At 43.1% G+C, this 23331-nt stretch overlaps 1 protein-coding gene across 1 annotated transcript in view; it reads left to right on the top strand.

Moving 5' to 3' along the window:
* Positions 1–23331, top strand: part of LOC144755623 (polymeric immunoglobulin receptor-like) — a 238352-nt gene that overhangs the window by 202436 nt on the left and 12585 nt on the right. The window contains exons 4-5 of the mRNA XM_078644745.1: positions 7183–7305; positions 13970–14069. Coding sequence (XP_078500871.1) covers positions 7183–7305; positions 13970–14069 — 223 coding nt within the window. The remainder of the gene's footprint in view (positions 1–7182; positions 7306–13969; positions 14070–23331) is intronic.

Below are 23331 nucleotides of genomic sequence, written 5' to 3' on the forward strand. Positions count from 1 at the left end.
TTATCTCACCCCACCCCAGCACTGAAACACTTAGGAGAGGTATCATTGGAAAAGGGGAAATCTCCCCTTTCCAACTTTCCAATGGTACCCATTTCTAGTGGATCCCTGCTTGGGGATCGCCCCAGTAGGGCGATCCCCAAGCAGGGATCCACCCCTTAGCTACCAGGGGGGGAGTAGTCCCTTGGGCAAGGCCTTTGCTCCCCCCATTTTAGTTTGCCATAACATGTTTTTTGCAACAAGGTTTGAGGTTTGCAAGGGATTCTGGGTAACAGAACCTGGTGGGAGCCACACAAGTCATCCCTTCTTGGATTTCCCTGTGTGTCTAGTTTTCAAAAATATATAGGTTTACTAGGTTTCCCTAGGTGCCGGCAGAGCTAGGGTTCAAAGTCCACAGCTAGGCACTCTGAAAAAAAAGGTCACGTATTTACTGAAAGAAAAGTGTGTGTCCATGTTGCATTTTGGCCCGTTTCCTGTTTCGGGCACTATGCCTACCCACACAAGTGAGGTACCGTTTTTATCAAGAGACTTTGGGTAATGCGGTGTGGGTAGAATTTTGGGGATCCATGCAGATTCTAGAACTTTCCATCACGGAAATATAAGGAAAAGGTGTATTCTTTTACAAAGTTCGAGGTTTGCAAGCGATTCTGGGTAACAGACCTGGTGAGAGTCACTCAAGTCACCCCATTCTGGATTCCTATGGGTGTCTAGTTTTCAAAAATGTATAGGATTGCTAGGTTTCCCTAGGTGCCGGCTGAGCTAGGGTTCAAAATCCACAGCTAGGCACTTTGCAAAACAAAGGGTCTGCTTTCACTGTAAAAACATGGTGTCTCCACGTTGCGTTTTGGGCTCTTTCCTTTCGTGGGCAACAGGCCTACCTACACAAGTGAGGAACCATTTTTATCGGAAGACTTGAAGGAAGACAGAATTGTAGAGCAACTGTTATTACCTATTGACTTTCTATGCATTTTTGCCTTCCAAATGTAAGACAATGTGCAAAAACGTTGGCACAAATGGTTGTTTTTTTCAACTCATTTTCAATTTTTCTTATTTTCAACTGTTAGTTTCTGCACAAAACCTTGACGGATCTACACAAAGGACCCCTTGCTCAATTCAGAATGTTGTCTACATTTTTGAAATGTATAGCATTCCAGGATCCATTATTGCTTTCACACCTATTTCTACCACTAACTGAAAGGAGGTTAAAAACACAAAACGTAGCTAAAATAGGCCATGTCCCAGGAAAATGCCCTAACTGTGTAAAATATTTTGGTTTTCTGACTAAAGTCTGTCTGTCCCTGAAAGCTGGAAGAGGGTGATTTCAGCACCATAAACCATTTGTTGATACCATTTGCAGGGAAAGAACAGAAGCTTTCTTCTTCAGCACTTGTTTTCCCATTCCCCCCACCCAAAAAATGTTGCTGTATTTTGGCTACGTTCTGGGTCCCCTCCAGGGGAATTGACAAACCCTGGGTACCTTTAAAATTCCCATGATGCTGGAAGAAAAGGCCGTAAATTTGGCGTGGATACCTTATGTGGACAAACAGTTAGAGTGGCCTAAGCACAAACTACCCCAAATAGCCAAAAAAAGGCTTAGCGCAGGGGAGGCCTAGCAGCGAAGGGGTTAAGGGTTATTGCTCTCCTTTGTCTGTGCTATAACCAATCATCCTTCTTTCCAGACAATGTATACATAAGAAGCTATGGCCTGATAGATCTCCGACTGATCAGTTGTGTAGCACAATGAAAGAGCGTCCTTTCAACTCCTCGTGCAGTGTTTTAAAAATAGGGGGCGGAGTTAGGACCTTCAGAGGGCTAAAGAGTTGACAGAGAGGGTGATGTTTGTGTTGGAATCTGTATACAGGAAAGATAATGTTGAAGTAGGATATACAGGCAGAATTTGTAGTTTTTGAGTTGTAGGTGTGAGAGATCAAGGCTTTGCGATGGTGTATTGAGTTTATTTGTACTTGTGTTTGTTTCAGAAATCCTTGGTGATTGAGAGGAATGTGAGAACTGCAGATGAAGTGAGGGAAGCTGACATCTCTGTAGGGTAAATTAGCATTAAGCATTGTTGGGGTACATGTGTATAGAGCTGGGGGGAAGGGGTGTATGTCAGAAGAGTGTGCTGTGCTTCAAGAGGGGTGTAAGCGGTTGATATGCAGGGATGGGAGAGGTGATATGGAAGAGGTAGAGGGGAGGAGGAGCAGTGGGTAGCAGAGGTTGGAAATGGTGTCGTAGAGGTGGGTGTAGGCCTGGAATAGTGATAGATTGGTTGAAAGGTTGTAGTGATGTGGGAGGAGGAGTAGATGGGGATGGGCATGGGTAGATAGATGTGTGTGGAAGGGCACGTGCTCCTTATATGCCCTTGTATGATGGTACTATTGTTTCGCGTTAATGCATGTGCTTGTCTTCAAACATGTCGGTGTTCTTGTGTTTTCATTATACATTTCATGTGTGATAGTATACATCTGTGGTGTTGCATTGTATGTCTGGCATGCTACGTTCTGAAAAGCATATTTGGGAGTGGGAGTTCAGGTTAAATGAGTACAGAGGATGTGTGGGGCACAATGAGGGTTATATCCTAACTTCTGAATGTTATGGCTTTTTAGGTTTTATTCCTTAGTCATTCTTTTAATCTCTGCCGTTCTTAAAGCCCTTTTAACTTTAAATGTTATTGTTTTTTTCAGTATTGGGGGCATGGTGCCATAGCAGTTGCTCTCTTGCCGCTTCTCACGTTGGTTTTTCGTGTGTGTAAGTGGCCTGGGACAGGGGGCAGTTTTCTAATCACCCTCTGCCTTGGCTAAGGATGGGGCTTGCCAGTCTTGCCTAATAGCAGGGGAATTTTAGGGGCCTTAAGTCCCTCACCTTGCCAAAAAAAGCGGTCACTGCCCCCGCTGCCTTCACAGTAGCATAGTAAGGATGCCAAGGGCCCTTGTTACAAGCAAGGAATATGGCTCCTTTGACTGCTGTTGGAATAGTAAAACCCAGTAAATTTCAGGATTCGATGGGCCCCTCAGGGCTGAGTCCTGTGCCATTACGCCTGCTGCACTGATGGTGGCTACACCCTGCTGCCTTGCGCAATGACAATGAGGGTGCGATAGTGACTGTAGGCCCCCTGCATTGTAAAGAGGCTGTGGGTTTTGCTGCCCTCTCTCCTTGCCCAGGTGTGGAGGTGTATTTTCCCCCCTCTATCTTGCCCTATATTTTGCCCTGCCTAGAGGTGGGAAATTATGTATTTGGTTTGGACAGGGGGTCATTAAGTGTATTTGTACCATCTCACATTGTCTATAGATTGGGGGGGTGTTTGACTCCCTCAGCTAACCCAAAATGGGACTTTCATTTCCTCCCCATCATACAGTGGGAGGTCTTTTTTGCACCCTGCTTTGCCCAGGGGAGGGTAGACTTTGCCACGGCTTTCCTGAAGGGTAGGTGAGTATTAAGAGCCTTTTCCCCTATGCTTAACCAAGGGTAGGGTTATTGCGTTGTTTTAACTCGCTCCACCTGCCCATGGGTATGGGGTCTTTGTTTGCCCCTCCTGCCTTGAATAAATCCTAAGTGGATATTTATTGCCCCTCTCCATATTTTGCCTAAAGGTGAGGGATACTTGTAAGTCTCCACTTTTAACAAGAGTGAGGGAAGTTAATTTTTACATTTCAGCTCCACCTTGACCAGGGGTATTCAATGATTGTCCTGGATGATGGAAACCTCTACCCTACTACCTTGCCTAAAGGCGGGGGTGGATTGCTTCACAACCCCCTCCTTCTCAAGGACAGGGTTGGTTTGTTGTATCACACCTTGACAAAGTGCAGTGGTGTTATTTAGCCTACTCTCCCCACACAATCTGACCCAAATCCCACTTTCCCACACTTCACCGAGAGAGAGCGATTGAAAAAACACACATCTCTGTAAGGTTGACGTATTCAATTTTTCCAACAAAAATTGTTGTCTTCAATAACATTGGAATTTTGTTAAAAGCATCAATTTTAGGCATGTGAGGAGGATGCATACTATTAAAGACCACTGCCTTGACCACTAGGGGTGGCATTGTAGTCCCAAATCCCTTATCTGCCCCAAAGGCAGGGAGCATATTGTCTAATGCCCTAATTTCCCAACTGCAAGGGGTCATTAGGATCTTCAAGCCTCACCAAGGGTAGGGTAATACTCACCTCCACCTGGCACAATGGTAGTATGCAATTCGAAGGCTGAACACACATTGTCATGCACAAGGGCGGAAGTGTGTCCTTTAGGCCTGTGTCCCTCACTGACCTGCTCAAGTGTGATCGGGGGTTATATGTTATTTTAACCTCTCCTCTAACTTTTTAGTAATTTAAAACCCATAGTTTTTAGGTCTCGTCTGAGTCAGCGCATGCCCTGCTCTAGGGAGACATTTAGTAAGGGGTTTCACAGTGCTACCCACCACAGGCTTTTGCAGGCAGCCAGCTGTCTGTTACGCACACAAGCGTGCCCGATGTGCACAGCTGGCTTTCTCGTGTTCAGTTTTCGTTAATCCCTTCCCTAACCCCTCCCTTCTCTCATTTCCTCGTTAGTCTCATGCCTTGCTGGCATCTGGCTTTCTCGCGTTCAGCTTTTGTTAATCCACTCACCTACCCCCTCAATTCTCCCACTTCCTCGTTAGTCTCATGCCTCTCTATACTGTAGCAGGCCGCAGCCGCCAGCTTTGTTTACGGCACCTGCGCTTTACTTTAAACATGTTTAAAGTAAATCGCGTGTGCCGCGATTGTATCAAAAGTAAATAAATATATTTTTTTCTATTTGTTTACTTTTGTGAAATCGCGGCAATCGCTGCACCCACGCTTTACTTTAACATGGTTAAATGTAAAGCACTGGTGCCACGATTGCTGCAAAAGTAAAGAAAGAGAAAAAAAATGTATTTCTTTACTTTTGCTACAATCGCAGCACCCGCGCTTTACTTTAACCATGTTAAAAGTAAAGCGCGTTTGCAGCGATTGTAGCAAAGTAAAGAAATCGATTTTTTTCTATTTCTTGACTTTTGTGCAAGTGAATGGTTTCGATTAACAGTTTTGGGGTGACTGCCAATCTGTGAGCCCAGTGGTGGTAAGTTGTGCAAGGGGTGCTTCTCAAACTGCATAGTTTACAAAGAACCCTTTTTTTAACGATGATATAGTGCTCGGATATTCAACTCCAGAGCTATGTTTACTGAAGTGAAAGGTTTGGGTTAACACTCTTAGGGTGGTTGGCTTCTATGGGGCCTGCTGACAGTAAGTTTAGCAAATACATATTCTAAACTGCATATTCTGCAATGACGCTTTAATGTTCTGACATATTTGAATAAACACTTTTGGGGAAGATGCTTACAGAATTGACAATGTATACTAAGAATGAAGCGGTTTTTGCTCTCTGCGGAGCTCATTACGTTACAAAAGGTGTGACCTGACCTGCTGTGAGTTACAAAGTGTATGCAGTGCGGGCCGGGTCTCTTTGAAATAGTGCTACTTTCTTGGAGTAAGAAGATACATCTGGGATGCAGGCTAGTCAGAGGCTGGTATTAAACAAAACCAAAAATGCAAATTCAGAGACTGGTATTAAACAGAACTAAAAGTGTACATCCAAACTCACGCCCTTCACCTATAAACATGCTGCCATGAAGGAACTGACAGGGAGGGTTCCAGTTATACTACTAGAGGCATGCCAGCCTGCTGGACAGGCACGCCTGGAACGCATGCCACATGCTATCTTTAGAAGGGCATTCCTGCTGGCTGCAAGCTGGGCTGGGCAGAGCAGCGCCGAGCGCCGCAGGGCGGGCTATTTACTTTTTAATGCTGTAGTCTGCCAGCTTGAACTGATAACTTTTCATTATCTGTCCTTCCAAAACACTTTTATTGGAAAAACACATCTAAAAACTCACCAAGAGCGGCTCCTCACTTTTGATTGCTGTAAGTGCTTTTTTTGTTGTGCTTACACTGACATAGCCCCGTGATGTTTTCATTCAGCACAATTCAAGAAAGGAAAACGTGTCAGCACTGTACCTGTGCACATCCTAGGAGTTACATTAGGCATACTAGACACACACACACGTGTTAATCCTCACTTTAGATTATCACTTCCCAAATCCACTCAATCCTCTTAATTAGGGCTTAAAATTTATTCTACTCAAACCCTCTTAACACCTTCAGCGCGGTCGCGAATCTTCACGCTGAGCTGAAGGTTCGAAAAACGGGCGTGGTCGTGACGGAACGGTTCCTTCATCAGCATAGCCCAACCGACGCTGATGACGGAACCGTTCCGTCATGAGCTTCAAAGAGGTTAACGTTATTTTTACATATCTAAATAAGTTTCCTATTAAGAGCTTTTAACATCACAACCATTTAATAACCTCGTTTTTAATGTGTAATTAACACACATTTTAGTGCAATCCAATCAGCAAGTTGTTTCCTACATAACAGGCAATTTTGACGATTGTAAGTCAGTATTAGTACAAAAATGTTGTTCAGGCCAATAGCAGAAAGTTCCCAGTGGCAGTTCATGTCATAATTCATTATTTACTTGTTTGAAATTCGGCAGCGACTCTGATGTCTGTTCTCTGGGAGAAGAACTTGGACAGAAATCCAAAAATTCGTCCACGGGACCTGTACTTAGGGAGTATATTTGGCAAAGTAGGGCACATGACATTTGTATCTGTAACAATGTTAGATGTAGCCTGGAGACAGCTTTGTGTCTATCACAAGCCTCATGTAATAATAAACAAGCATTGGCATAGTCAATAGGTCTCGCCTTTGGGTCCTTGTAACTGTTTAGCCATGCAACAGTTAATGTTGTTGCAGTAAGGATATTGTGCTGCATAACTAAATACTTATAAGGTCTCAAACGCAAGACCTATTGGCTATGCCAATGCTTGTTAACATTTATTATTGTCACTTTATATTGTTCGAACCAGTCGTATTTTAAATTGTAAATGGTTTTCTTTTTAACCAATCAATACAGAGTGTAACATGACTCTCCTGGCATCATGAGCAATTTTTAAAAAATGTGCATCATTAAGGACATATATCTCTGATTTTGTGATAGTTGTTGTGTTAAGTCCAGGGCAGAGAGTGCTCCAAGGTGCCTTTTAATAATATGCCACCAATGGTACTCCTTTTCCCAAGCTCTGGAAATCCCTGCCACCATAATATTTAAACATATTTTCATGACTTTTTATATCAACAGCTGGAACCACAGTGAAAATGTTGCCGAAAATTGATGCATCAACTGCACCTTCTACAACACTGCCTGGTCCAACTACACATCCTTGGGGCAAGAGTAAGATCCACTTCAAGATCATCGGGACAGGTAACACCAATTGGACTCTCGCATCGCAAATAACTAAATATGGTCCAGGCATTGAAGCCGGTTCAAGTGAATGACAGTCATGCCAGACAGAAAAGTCTATATAATAGTTTGGACTGCTGTTTTACAAGTCTCCTAGACAAGAAGGCAAGCAAAATCAAGCATTGGCAAAGCCAATAGGCCTTGCCTTTGGTACCAATTGATTTAAACATGCTGTTCTGCATTCTGATGCGGTGCAGCATGGCTAAATAAACAGGGAAAAAAGTACAGACAGCCGTCTGCATCATTTTGTAAGCACGCACAGCAAGCAAACGTGTCCCTACAAAATCACGCAAGTATTTTTAAATTTTATTTACCGATTTGAGTTGGGTTGGTAAACAAACACACAAAAAAGCAACACCAGTAGGCGGAGGAAAGAACGCTGGTGAGGGAAAGTAACAGAGTCACAGAGGACAGGAAGCAACAGGAAAGCAAGGGAAGCAACACTGAGGGCAGGGGAAAGCAACACAGGGTGCATTGGAGAAGCAACACTGAGACACAGCAATGTGGAGGGGTGGAAGAGAACAAACAAGAAAGAGCCCAAAATGGAGTTAAAGCACAAAGGCGAGTGGCTCAAAGGGCAAAGCTATATAGAAGTAAAAGTGTAAGGAGTAGTAGCTCGATAGACAAAGTTGTGCAAAATTGAATTTTTATAATGTTATGAAAAGAAATGTGCTGAAAAGCCAGAGAATGGGGGAAAAGCATACAATCTCATGGAATGCCTTTAACAAAAAAGATCCTGAAAAGCAGACACTTGTGGAAGAGCAAAAGGAGCAAATCAGAGAGATGGTAAGTGGGCTATGCTCCATGGGAGGGACAAATACTTTATGGACAGGCTAAAACATATAAAATCATTGAACAGAAAGAAAGAAAATAAAAGTGACAAAACAAATAGCCAATGGAAACCAAAGGACATAGTTGTATTCTAGGTGAGCTATCAACATGTCCTCAATACACCTTTTGCAAAAAAGACTGCTGCACTGTCTGGCAGGCTTCAACCTAAGACATCAAATAATGTGGACACAAAAAGAATACATGATACAACAGCTATTCTAAATAAGAACTTAGGAGCACACCAAAAATATTGTTCAAATAAAATTAGTAAAGTTGTGCAGTTTTAGAGTACTTCAGGACCAATTGTTTGACAAAATAGACTGTATATTTTTTTTTATCAGTTTACATCCGATGCTGGATGTTTCTCCCTCCAACCAGCCTTATGATGTTTTACATAAAAAAGCAAATGGTGCATTCTACAGCACTTCTGAACTTATTTTAGGACTTTTAAAGACAAAGCTGTTGAAGCTGTTAGGGTGTTTTGAAAGAAAAGATTTAGGTTGTCATGCAGTGGTTGGCAGTAACAGAGTATCTACCAAACATTTGCACCCACATAACTCTTACAATTGGCCCTCACAAAAGGCACCACACAAAAACACTCCCTGGGTAAGTACCACATAAATCATGAAATTGTTCTCAATGGCAATAGATTGCCACCAAAGTATCACTTCAATTGCCCCATTACTAAACAGGAAATACCCCCGACGGAGCAATGTAGTTTCCCATACGACCTGTACTGGAAAAAAGAACAGCCTCTAAGGTGACATGATAAACATGAAACCGCCTTCACTTTAGCTGTTAAACTGCAACCAAGTCAAGACATTAAAGTAACACCAGCTAAGAAATAACGCAACATAAACCTTGAGGATGTCACCAGGAGCTGTAAAACGGTGACAAATTAAATAGTTACATTTATAAAATGTTTGTTACTCCATATACACCTGTAGGGCTCCATTGACGAAGACATTTATTTTCTTCGAGTGTGGCGTACTCCTCGACAGTCAAGAGTAAGTTACACAAGTTTGAATTAAGTCACAGCTACTCAATCCAAACATTATGCTTATTAGACAGATTTGCAGACATTTAAAAGAAACATGATTAAATGTCAACAACTTAGTTAAAATTAAATTAAATAACCAGTAATTTTAGAATGCCAATTGTATTAAACGTAAATACTTTACCAGCGCATCAACGTCCTCCAAAAATGGCATTTCCACTAACGAGTCAATCGCAGAAGGGCGGGTAAAAGCACCAAATGAAAAAATATTTGACGTAATTAAAGATGCATCTAATTTCAAAATAATGAACAGTCAATCGAATAATCTGTAAGAATGAACAGTCAATCGAATGATCTGTTAAGTCACAACTCACATGCAGGTCACAGACACTATTTCAAGTATTTGCACCCATTAAATTACTCAATGTTGCCTTAGACTCTGTAACTAGACACCAATCGTAAATAGAAATCAAACCCTTCTAAATTTCCTCTGTGTTAAACATTGACAAAACTACTTACAAAAAAACCTTGCAACTCAGACCCATACGCTTTTAAAAACAGTATATATTGCCCATGCGGTTTTATTGTACATAAACCGCATACATACATAATTGCAACCATACCGGGGAAGGATTCATTTTATAGCATAAGCCATCGTGAAAGAAGTTATGAGAAACCCCAATAATGCATCGCTGGATGAACTAACCTTTTAATGTAGGTTGTATGCACCAAGCATTGATAATATTATACAAATATTGAGAACTAATGAGGATTGTTTGCTGTGTTTTGAAGCAATTTTGTGAGTATTTGAATATAGCTCGCCAGGTGACCAGGGTACATACAAAATGGAGTTTCTGCTCCACCATCATCCAGGATGGGGCAGTGGACGTCTTGGCTGACCCTTCTGATATAGGATGTGATCTACTATGCGGCATGAGGGACACAGATTGGATTGCAGTACATGCAGTTGCAAGTAAGATGATAAAAGGGTCAAATGGCTTCAATTCATGATGAACGTCATTAACACGAATTGCTAATTATTTATTATGACTTTCTGCGCACTTTCACTCCACCTCAATCTCCAGTCCGAAAGAAAATACGGAGGCGCATCAAACTCTGGGAATTTCCAAAATGTCAAAGATATCTGGAAAATCTGCAAAATGAAGCAAATCTGCAGAAATCTGCAGAGAGCTAAAAAGTCTCTATTTTCTGCAGAGAAATCTGTAATACCCCTATGTCGAGGGCGACAGTGTCTGGTGAGCAGTGTCCATGGTTACTACTGAGAAGAGACAGACAGTGGGTGATGTTGAGCAAGCGAAGAGCATAAGGGGCACAGCTACCAACAGTGCAGCAGGTGCACTTTTTCTTTGACTTGCTGGACCTTAAAGTTGGAACTAACAACATCACAAACTACTAAAAGGATGTTTGTTACTGCTCACAAGGGCCCGAATTACACATCAGGTGCACTGTCTCATGTTGCACAGAGGAGCACCCTTATCTAAGTGGGTCTTGAAAAAGTATACAAAGAAGAAGATGTAGTGTCTTTCCTGTAAGTCTTATTCTCCTGTAGGGGTATTTCCATGATAGCTATAAGCGATGAATAGCCCCGCTCCTGTGCGGGGACCCCGGAGCACTTTATCCAAATATGTTCTTAAGTGATGAAGTTCGTCTTTTTCGGGAAGGCCTTGAAAAAGTCACTTAAGAATATCATGATGGTCAGAGGTACCGCAGGAGCAGGAGGAACCAGTGCTGGTATTATTGGAGTCACCGGAAGCTGAGGTACTGGAAGCTGTGGCGGAGGATGCAAAGCCAAAGAGGCGGCTCTGCGGGAACCTGTGCAGGTGATGCGGGTTGGAAGACTCAAGTATCTCCACCAATGAAGGAGATTTGGAGTGAGAGGTAGAAGAGGAGTAAATTCTCCTCCTTTTAGAGGCCTTTCCTTGCCTTGACGTTGATGATCTCCTCAACGTCGATCTTCTCCATAGACTTTTTGACAAAGATCTGCTCCTTGATGTGGACTGTCGATGTCAACCACTCAACGAAGAGCGAGTTCTCAAAGTCAACTAATCACGTCGCCGATGTTTAGCTGACGATGTCAGTCTTCTATCTCTTGGAGGCGGTGAGTCAGTATCTCTCGACTTCTACACTTGTCTCGACGTCGGTGTGAAGTGGCTCTCGAAGTCGAGCGTCGATGTTTTTTTCAACGTCGAGCCAGTCAATGAAGGCGAACATGTCAGCGCTATACCTCCTCTCGACGTTAACCGCCTCAACATCGACCTCCTTTACCTCAGTCGGGACTGCAAGCATTTTCTGGGTGATAAACACCTCTCAGACCTCCCATGTCCACTGTGGGTTGAGGTAAGAGCTCTGGAGGGAGATTTTCTTCCCCTTCATTCAGAGGTCCCACTGGCTACCTGCAGTTTTCTTTTCTCTTCTCTTCCCTGCAGGCAAATCTTCTCCCTGTCATGCAGGGTACATCTGGAGAAGGTCTTGCAGATGTCACAGGTGTTAGGAAGATGCGAGGAAGGCAAACAGAGAATACAGACTTCATGAGGGGCTGTTTTGGCTTTTTTTCTGCCACATCTAGGGCATTTGTCAAAAAGAGATGGCATTATGAATAGGAAAAAAGCCTTTTTCCTCAGAGAAAAACACTTTGTTCTGCAGAGAAGGACAAAAGACGCTGTGTGAAGCAAAAAACTGTGAAGTTTGAAGAGTTAAATTGAAGAAAAAACCTAAAAAAGGTTGAGGTCAATGTTCCAAGGGTCCTGTCAGAAGGAGCTGGAAAAAAGAACTGAGGTAACTGCCTCTGGCTGAGCATGATGGGATATCGGTGGTCTCTCGGCTCTTAAAGTAACAGTTTTCTTTTTCTATACTTATAATGGCAGCCTATGGGCTACAGGGCCAGGCACTTATTCATATCTGTCTATTTATAGCAAAAGGATTTGTGTAGGTTCTTTTTCTGTGCTATTACAAAAAAGATATATTCTGAGAGTATATATTCTCACTGTCACTTCTTTTGCCATTACAAGATGAAGAACTCTGCCCTCTGTGGCTTTATCCTAGGCTGCATTATGACATTATTAAGTGACTTTTTCAAGGCCTTCCCGAAGAAAGGTGAACTTCATCACTTAAGAACATATTTGGATAAAGTGCTCCGGGGTCCCCGCACATGGGTGGGACTATTCATCGCTTATGACTAAACATGGAAATCCCCTACGAGAGAAATATGGGTTGTTTTGTAAGAGGTGAGGAACTCTGGCTTGCAGGATAAAACTGATAAGGCTTTATTGAAGCATTCTAGACCATTGACAAGGGATATGCCATGCACTAAGGGCCTCTGCAGGAGTTGTAAGCCCTAGCTACAGTCAAGGTCTATAGTGAACAAGAGGACTTTTAACAATCGATAAAGCCTAAGGTAGAGGGGCTCTAAATCTATTAGAAGATACAACCCACTGAGGGTAGAATGTTGTAAAGAAAACAGAAAAAGGTGCAGCCTTGTGGGGATGTTTGAGCAGAAGGTCTACATCAGCCATTATTGACTCACTGCTGCATCATTGTCTCTTCAATGCAGCTCCCAACATTTCCAAAGTTGTAATGTAGTACAAAGGAGAGACTAACGTCAGATGGGTGTGGCAAAAGGACTGAGCTTCACCACAGAGTTAGCTCGTGGGACCAGTGGGTTCATAAAGGGATCAAGCAAGGTATTTGTCAATAGTGACACAACGTAGCTAACTAACAAAGCTGTACTAAAGTAATAGGGCTTCGTCTCACTATCGGAGGAGGGAATAGGACTAGGCTTCAATGGGGGCCCTGGAGAGGGAACATATTTTACTGCATTTGCTAGAGAGAAGTACAGTTGAATGTGTGATCCTGGAGAGGGCACAGGCGTTATCTAGCTTACAGAGGAGGCACTGGGTTTCACTTCAGAGGAAGGGCCTGAGCAGAAGACGCCCTTGTTTCACTGGGTTATCCTGCCAGAGGGGCAGTCATTTTCAAGGGATAGTTGATATAGGCAAGCATGACTGCAGGATGTGGGCAGAAGGTCAACTGGTCTTTGCAGGGACTGCTGGATGTGAAAGGTTGAGATTCACTGTGCTTGCGAGAGGTGCACCTCCACTACACCCCAAACATTATCTCGCCTGCCACTCATATTGCATCCACTGCATACTCATAACAAAACCTGTAAGGTAAAACTAGGGAAGTATAATAGGTGAATACAATAGCTAATAAAGTTAGGTCGAGGATGCAAAGGTAAAAATAATAGTATACTTCCCATAACAATGGGCGATGGAATTAATGCTGTATAACGTTAGGTCAATACATCTGCCTCATTAGGGAGAGCTTATATGCGGGAGCAAAGATTCTGCTTTCTTTTTAAAGATCAGAGGCAACAGCAGAGTGGCAAGATGCAATTCTCCAATGTATGGAGAATCAAAGGCAACTGGGTTCTGTACAGGGTCCAAGGTACAAATGCATTCAGTGAGTGAGTGGACAGGTAGCTGTGTTCTAAGAGGGTAAATTGACATTTACCGCATCTTAATTTGACTGAAGGGAAAGGGATGACTGTTCCTATTGTGGCTGTGGAATCAGGAAATGGGAGAGGTATCATTAGCGATAGACAAACATGTCTGCATCACTCATCATTTCTTGCTTTAGATTTCAAAAGGGAAGATCTCATGTTGCCCTTTGGGGGGCTGTTAATAGTACAACGTTATCACCTTTGACAGCCACCAGTGACTCAAACCGAGATCAACAACTATAAACCTTCTGATCTGACCACTTTATTTCCTGTATTAGAGAAAGCAATGAAGACAACAACAGTGCCCGCGAGCCACGGACAATCTTTATCCCATGATGGTCATTTCAACCACAGCATTCCCGGGCCTACACCCTCCAGGTAATGCCCTCTCAGGCACAAGGACTGCAGCTTGCAGTCTGATATCTCTCTCTCTCTCTCGCTCTCTCTCCCTCTCTCTCTCTCTCTCTCTCTCTCTCACACTCTGATCTCTCTCTCTCTCTCTCTGATATCTCTCGCTCTCTCTCTCTCTATCTCTCTCTCTCTCTCTGATATCTCTCTGATATCTCTCTCTCTCGTTGATATCTCTCTCTCTCTATCTCTCTCTGATCTCTCTCTCCCTCTCTCTCTGATATCCCTCTCTCTATATATATCTCTCTCTCTCTCTTTCTCTCTCTCTCTCTGATATCTCTCTCTCTCTCTCTCTCTCTCTCTCCCTCTGATTTCCAGCACTCCTTTTCTTGTTTTGAAAATTCCTCCTTAGTCTAACATCTCAAAGGAGCTATGCGCCCTTACCTCCAACTGCTAATCCTATTTTACATACGGCAATAACTGTATAAACATGTTTTAACATTAATACAATATCCTCATGGAACATACAAATCAGTTTGCACTTTTCTTTCTTTATGCCTCTTGCTTAATTTAACCCATGAAGCTAAAAGGTTTGCACCGCACTGTGCAACTGGACGGCTTCACTAAATGGGACAAAATCGGCATTCCAACCTTGGGCGGGGTCTGGCAGGCAGGACACGTATGATCGTTCCAAGACTTGCCAACACAGTTTAACTTGAAGCGGACAAAGTTTCATAAATACCTACAGCTGGCATGCTTTGTCCACTTATAAGGCTGACTTTGTAGACTTGCCCGAACAGAACCAGCTTGAGGCCAGACTACTGTTAATGGGCCGATTAGGGAGGGGGGCATATCACAGATAATACTGCGTTTTGGTTGCTAACACCCCGGATAAGTTCATAATCCTAAAATAGAAATGGGAAGACTGCGTAGGTCCCCTAGATGATCTCGACTGGCAACTAGCCCGGATGCCTCCTTCAGACATTGCCATATCCTCACGCCCCAGACTGATCCAACTGAACTACCTTCACATGACCTACCTCACTCCCCGCCGGCGAACTCCCCCACTTGCCCTGATGAAGGCTTCTTTTACTTTGTCTAGCAATGTCTTAAAATTGCCAGATATTGGAATCGAATTGGGGTTGGGGCGGGCTTGGCCTGGGTTTTAGGATGGTCAATAGAGACTTCGCCCAGATGAGCTCTGCGGGGTATGCCAGGCGCCCTAAGGGACTCAAAGTGAACGCTACTTGGCGGGCATGGCCCCGGTAGTTGCTACACGAGACATTGCCCATAAACGGAAGGTATCTGAGCCTCCTACATTAACTAAGTGGGGTGCGGGACTTGATTGGTGTGCCATGCAGGAAGAACCCATATACGCGGCCAGTGTGTGTCCCCTGAAAAAGGCTAAGATTTGGGGCAAGATGTGGGACTACCACAGGCTGGGTTTAATGTTAGACTGGCTGGAGAGAGAAACGTTATTTGGAGTGACATTGAAACAAATGTGTGCAATGATGGAACTTAATGTGTTGATTAATTCTATTTAAAAAAAAACTCCTTATGAAAAAAGGTACAAAATCCATAAATCTCAAATGTAATAAAGTACAACTTTTTATATATTGATCTGATTATCCATGATCACATAAGTGCCCATTCTTTCATGTCATAATCGTGTAATACACTTTTCTTCACATATCAGCCTTAATCCAATGTTCTCCATATCTCATCAGCCAAGACGTGTTTCTCAGAAAATAACTATATCAAGACTCGAAATGTGTTTACTTGCACACCAATCACCTTTTTAGTGTGAAAATGGGCTTCCCCTACTTCCATAAAGTTTTAGGGGTCAAGTTCCTTCTTTCCTCTGCCCATGTTATGTCTCTGTCTTCTCGGTGCAGTGTGCCTTGATCGACATCGTGATCAAATGGTTGTAAGATCAAAACGTTTTTTGAAACATTACCTATGAAAGGCGTTTCCCCTCATTTTCAATTGGATCCATGCTAATTCTAATGTGTAATTGAACATATACCTGGCTTAATAATTTAATGAGGGAAAATTGTTGTCAACAAAGCTTTGCTAAAAACTAAGTTTTGGAAGGGCTTATCCAGAATGACAAAAGCTTTAAGGTAACATATTCGTACATTGTTCTGCATGGTGAAATACTGAGAAATGGTGTTCTAGAATGTCTACACGTTGTCTGGGCAACCGCTTTGCACCTGTTGCCAATTCTTTAAAATGTAGATTGAATAGGATTTAGCGCCTCTCTGGCGAAACATGTAATGCCCTCTCACCTCTTGCTGTTTGATGTATCATTACGCCCAATATGGGGTGCTGGCACTGCAAAGTATGAGAGACTATTTTATATCTCAAAGATACACAGTTTAATGGTGACAATAGCACTGTTAGTCCTTAAAATCGCCTCCTATTGCCACTAATGGGTGAATGGTGCCTCCATGTGGTGAGACTGTGAACTGTTTGGCAAAGATGTTGACATAAAACTAGTGACCGACCGACCCGTTCGAAAGTGTATGTGCTTATCCGCGTGACAAATTCGCCTGTCTACCATTTTCCATTCCATCTGGAGCCACCTTAGTTCCTAGATCTTGATCATTAGAAGGATGATGTGGGAATCAGGAACCTGCAATGAGCTCCCACTATGGTAACTTCCAGGGTCGGATTGGGATCACAATTCGGCCGGGCACTGACGAAAAAAGTGGCCCGCATTCAAGAGGCGTGGCCCATATTTAAGGGGCGTGGCCCACATTCAAGGGGCGTGCCCGTTCATGAAACACCATTTGCACAGACAAGGAATGAAAGTGGGAGGATACTGTTCTTGCACAGGACACAGGGCCAAGGTGACAATGGCCTACATGCTGAGCAACTAAAAAAAATAGCAAGGCCCCTTTCTGTCACAAAATTATTCCAGCCCTCCAGCACAGGAGCACCTGAAAAGCAGCAAAGCCCCATGCTATTACTAACCTACTTAGCCCTCCCCAGACCTTCAGCTCAGGAGCACATGAACAGAGGTAAGGCCCCTGCAATTAGTAAATTAATCAGCTCTCCAGGCCTCGGGAAAATGTCCTGGCAGGGGAGCACAACAAACAGCTTTCTGGGTCATACAAGGTAGCCAGGTAGCCAGGGGGGAGGCTGAGGTGAAGCTGGAGCATGGGAAGTGCCTTCCCAGTGTGTTCCGGCAGTTTGAGTGTTTACCATTTACTGTAGTATTACCCTTGTACCTGTGTATGGTACCCTTTTGTAACTTGCACACGTCACTTTTCTCTGGTATCACACTGTATGCTACCTCTCTCTTTTGATTGCTTTAGATACTTGCACAAGTGCCACCAATGCCTACGTAACGTTTGTTGTTGTGCTGGAGTGTCTGCTATTTATTGCAGTATTATACCTCTACTTGTACTTTGTACGCTTTTGTAACCTGCACACATATCACTTTTTCCTCCTGTAATGTACCGATTGCTACCTCATGTATTTTGGTTGCTCACTATTGTCACTTTTGATTCATGTAACTTAACGTTTGCTTTTGTAATTTGTCCACTTGTCATTTTTCTCCTCATGTATTATTGCTGTTCCTAGTGTGAAGCGCTCTGACACCTTCGGGTAAAGTCCGCGGTATATAAAATTGTATAAATAAATAAATAAATAAAAAAATTCCAAACATCACCTGGCCCCCACAGCAAGACCCATTCTTCCTCGCCCACTATGCCCTGAATGTGAAAGGCTGTGGGCGAGGTGTTAAGACTAACACCGTTTCTGGGCTGCATGGGCCCCAGGGGGGCAGAGGTGAAAATGGCTCAAAGGCCTGAGAAACACCTGGCCCCCTGGGAGGCCGATTCTGGCACACAATCATCCCTCCCCAGCCCAGCCTCAACTTGATTGCTTGGCAGGGCAGGGGTGAAGGAGAGGCCACAGCTGACAATCGCTGTCCGGCAGCACAGCAAGGCTGCTTTCATTTTCTCTGTCTGTCTCTGTGCACTCTGTGGGCCGTTTTTTTTTTCCCCTTACCTAGTCCACTATCTGTGGACTGGGACAGGGGAGGAAATAAACGGCCCACAGAGGGCACTGAGGCACCGGCCCTTCGGCCCATGCCCGAATGCGCGCCTTGCCAATCGCCCCTGGTAACTTCTGTCGTGCCCACAGGATGGCACTAGGACCCTGGAGCCCAGGGTCAAGGGGAGCAGGACACCGGACACCACATCCGGTCAAGGGGAACAGCGGCAGGTGAGGAAGTCAGACAGCGCGTTCGCAAAGGATCCGCTAAAGGTGGTGAAAGTGAACGGGCCCATGATCACGGCTGCTGTTGGCCAACACCAGGTCACAAGAAACAGCTCCCACTTTAAAGAGGTGAAAACGGAAGAAGAAGGAGACACGCCAAAGAACGAACCGACCAGAGAGATGTGGCAGGAAGATCTATCACCCGCCTTCGGAGAACAGCGACCAAGGCGAGAATGTAAAAAGACCAAGAGACTGATCGAAGAGATGTGAGGGGACTATCACTACACATATATATATATATATATATATATATATATATATATATATATATATATATATTCTCATTCTCTCTCTCTCTCTCTCTCTCTCTCTCTCTCTCATGAATCACGAGAACAAGTGGCAAGACATTTTGTTTGCAACAAGGGGGGAGATGTCGTGCCCACAGGATGGCACTAGGACCCTGGAGCCCAGGGTCAAGGGGAGCAGGACACCGGACACCACATCCGGTCAAGGGGCGGAGGTCAGGGCACTCTGGAGCAGGACTTGGGCGTGGGAGGTGAGGGGATCAGGAGCGCGCCAAGATAACGCCACAACAGTATATACATGCCAATAAAGAATACCAGAGATCACCCTACCGTCTCCTGTGTGCTCTGTGAACGGATCGACGTGACACCTTCCGTTTAGTCCTATTCTGTTTAGTCCTATTTCAATCTGTCTCCTGCTCATACACAATAGGACGGAGCAGCCTGCTCCCATTTAACAAAGGAGGCGGCGTTGCTTCCGGAAGCTTGTATTGTATTGTAATTGCATTTATATAGCGCTTACTACCCCTGACGAGGCGTCGAAGCGCTTTTTCGGCGGGTAGCACGCTACTCCGGGACCCACAGAGGATTAGTGTTGAATTAGTATAGTGAAACATGCAAGTACATTTTAAGTGGTGGATAGGTTAGTCAGTTATTTGGATTTGGAATGATAGCAGAAGGATAGAGTAGGACAAAGGTTTGTATTTATTTATCACTCGCTTGTTGACGCATGCTATTCAGGCAGCCTATAAAGGATTAGTGGTGAATTAATATGGTGAAATATGAGGTAATTTCAGTGGTGGATATTAGTCTGTTACTTGGAGTGAGAAGGATAGCGGATGGATAAAATGGGAAGAAAGATTTGCATCCATATAGCACTTGTTACCCCTGATGGGTGTTGAAGCGCTTTTCTGGCGAGTAGCACGTCACTCCGGAACCCATAAAGGATTAGTGTTGAAAATTAGTATAGTATAAATATGAAGTAATTTGAGTAGTAGATATGTTATTCAGTTATTTGGCCAGTATATTAGTATAGTTGAATATGGAATATGGAATTTGAGAAGTGAAACATGTTAGTCTGTTAATTTTGATTGAAAAAGGATAGTGGAGGAATAAAAGGTTGAAGAATTTTTTATTTTTTTTAATTCTTAGCAGTAGGAAGAGCTTTTTGGATGAGTAAAAAGGAGTTTTGAAGGGAATGAGTCAGAGGGGAGAGTTTAGAAATGTTTGTTTTAGGGGATCGGTGTAGTAAAAAGAGGTGTCAGATGATGCAAGGAGGGGTAGAGCAGGAGAGAGTATAGAAAAGGTTATTTTGACGATCATAGTAGTGGTATGGGGTTTGGGATAAATGAGAGAGTGGATGTAGAGGATATATTGATAGATCTATAGGATGAGAGATAGGGTAGTGCATTAGAAGGAATAGTAGAAAGAAGTTTGAGATGAGTCAGAAAGGTTGGGCTAGAAGATATATTGAGCGAAGTATAGGCTAAGAAATAGGCTAGTGCATTGGAAATGCTAAATTAGAAGAAAGTGATAAATATATAGATCCATAAGTACATTGAAAGTATATAGATACATAAAAGAAGTAAGTATATTTAGATTAAATATATTGATAGAGGCACAGGATGAGAAATAGGGTAGTGCATTGGATATGCTTTTTCAGGAGAAAATTAACAGACACACAGATCCAAGTACATGGAAGGTACATAGATCTACAATGGAAGTATGTACATGTACACCAAAAATGATTTTTATTTATTGATGAATATTATTATTATTATTATTATTATTTTCTCTCTTAACAACATAATTGTTTTACATGTTTTATAACGTAATACACAAAGATAGGTACATATCTATAGTGAAAACAAATGCTTATATACAGGGGGATATGCTGTAAATTTCTATTTCCGTATGGTGCTTATGTGGGGAAGAGACAGATCTTGAGTAGTTTTCTGAAGATAAGGCTGGTTGTCGGTGGATCTTATGTTGGGGGGTAAAGAGTTCCATAGTTTGGCTGCTTGAACAGAGAAGGATGTGCCACCCATTGTTTTTTTCTTGTATGGTGGGATTTTGAGACGAGAAGCTCCTTTAGAGCGTAGGTTCCTTTGTTGAATTTGCTTGGTGATTTTATTCCTGATGAAGAGTGGTCCCATTCCATGTATTGCTTTGTGGGTAATACAAAGCAGCTTGAACGTGGATCTTCTGGCAACCGGTAACCAATGCAGGGCTTTCAAGGCAGGGGAGATGTGGTCTCGTGGTTTGATATGCAAGAGTAGTCTGGCAGCCGAGTTCTGAATCCGTTGTAGTCTTTTCATGGTCGTTAAAGGTGATCCGTGGTAGAGACTATTGGAGTAATCGAGTTTGGATAGAACAAGGGAGATGGTAGCTTGGACCTTGTGTGGAAATCCCAAATGAGGGAAAATTCGTCACAGCGTTTTTATAGTAGCAAAGCTTGATCTTGCTAGTTTATTCACTTGGACATTCATCGACAGCTTGGAGTCCATGGACATTCCGAGATTTCTTACTTCCTTCGATACTTTAGGCAGTGATCCCAGTTCATCAAGCCATGCGGCAAGCGGGTTGTAATTTTTCCAGTCGCCACACGTGAGTATTTCAGTTTTTGAAGCATTCAATTTGAGATGGCTCCAAGTCATCAACTGATCCACGGCTCTGAGACAGCTGAAAATTGGTGATTTTCCAATGTCTTTGGGGCATTCCAGTTGAAGGAGTATTTGCGTGTCATCTGCATAGTTGTAGCACGTGAGGTGAAATTTATTGATCAGTACTGGTAAAGACTTCATGTAAATGTTGAAAAGCATGGGCGAGATGATAGAACCTTGAGGGACCCCTGCTTTTGTGGCGTACAGTTTGGACGAGAAAGGTGGCGTGTGGATGACATTAGTTCTGTTTCGAAGGTAGGACGTGATCCAGTCTAGAGCAGTTCCCTCTATGCCGGCTTCATAAAGTCTTTGTTTCAGAGTGCCATGATAAACCGTGTCAAAGGCAGCTGAGAGGTCCAAGAGGAGTAGCGTAGCAACCCCGTTGGGGTCAACTGTATTCTTTAGGTCATCCAGATGGCAAGGAGGGCAGATTCAGTGCATCTTCCCGGACGGAATCCTGTTTGGAAATCTGAAAGTATGTCATTCTCTTCAATGAATTGTGACATCTGGGCGAACGCTGCTCTTTCTATCAGTTTGCCCAGGAAAGGTCCATTTGTAATGGGTCTGTAGTTGGCGGGGTTCAGCGGGTCCAAGTTTGTTTTCTTCATTAAAGGGTGTATGTATGACTTTTTGAGTTCTTCTGGAAATATTCCAGTAGTTAAGGAATCGTTGATGATTCTTATTACTGGAATGGCAGCTGAGGTTGTTAAAAGAATTGTCTTGAAATGTTGAGGCGGACATGGGGTCAGAAGGGCTGCCCGCAGGCCTGCTTGCTTTGACCAGGTCCATAAATTTATCGTGTGAGATGTGTTGGAAGGAACGGAGAGGCTTGATTAGAGCATTCTTGGATAGTTGTTTTGTACAAGGGTTAGTGCTGGTGCTTTGTTTCTGTTGTAAGTACGAATCCAACATGTCTGCTTTGTCCGTGTAATGATTTGCCAGTTTGTCTGTGAAATCTTGAGTAACAGGATGAGTTCCTTCTAGGCAATTTGGTTTTCGAAATTCATTGAGTATTTTATAGAATTCTTCATTTGCACATTTAGCGTTTTGAATTCTGTCTGAATAGTACTTTTTCTTATCTTTTTTGATAGCAGACTTATATAATCTGTTAATTTTTTGTAGGTGAAGTTTGTCTTGTTTGGCATTTGTTTTGAGCCAGGTACGTTGCAGCTTTCTAATTTGTTGTTTTATGTCTTTTATTTCTATGTTTCTCCAAGGCGCTTTTTTCTTTTTGTTCTGTTGTGTGGTTTTGAGTGGTATCAGGATGTCAAAAGCTTCCTGTAGCCACTCATATAGATCCTGAACAGAATTTATGGTTTCCAGATTTATACTGGACGTTAGTTGTGTTTCCAATGGTTCCAAATTGAGTTTGTTCCACGGCCGATAGGTTGATGGATGTAAGGTAGTTTTAGGTGAGTCGCTTAGTGTTGTTTTATGTTGGAAAGCAAGCAAGTGGTGGTCTGACCATGTGACTGGAGTCATAGTTTGAAAGGTAACTAGTTCAGTATTAGCAAAAATGACATCTAGGATATGTCCAGCAATGTGTGTCGGATTGGGGACAATCTGATGCAGGTTCAATGCGTCTAGGCCAGTGATTGTTTTTGGAAGGGTCATATTGGTTTTATCAAACCAAATGTTAAGGTCACCCAGAATGCACAGGTTGGAGTGTATTGTTATCAAGTTTGAAACTGTGTCTAGAAGTGCGTCTGGGAATGTTGCCATGCTAGGTGGAGGTCTGTAAAGGAGCAGGAAGTTACAGGTAGAAGACGGTGTAGGATTGCATCTTGTTAGAAGAGCCTCACAATTCTTTATGGAGATGTTGTCAACTTTAGTGGTATGTATTGTTTGCCTGAATACAACAGCTAGACCACCTCCTTTTTTGGCTATACGATTTTGGGTGATTGATAGCATAGAGGAATGGCTTCATGCAGGACTGGAGCCATATCCTCCCCCAACCATGATTCGGTTATGAATAGTATGTCTGGTTTAGCATCGGTGAGAAGGTCGTAGATGTGATGCTTGTTTTTAGAGAGGGATCGAGCATTTATTAGTAGACAGTTAAGTGAGTGGCCTTTGGTGATAGTGGGACTTTGTTTTGTA

Source organism: Lissotriton helveticus, chromosome 5_1, assembly GCF_964261635.1.
Source record: "Lissotriton helveticus chromosome 5_1, aLisHel1.1, whole genome shotgun sequence".
Classification (NCBI taxonomy): domain Eukaryota; kingdom Metazoa; phylum Chordata; class Amphibia; order Caudata; family Salamandridae; genus Lissotriton; species Lissotriton helveticus.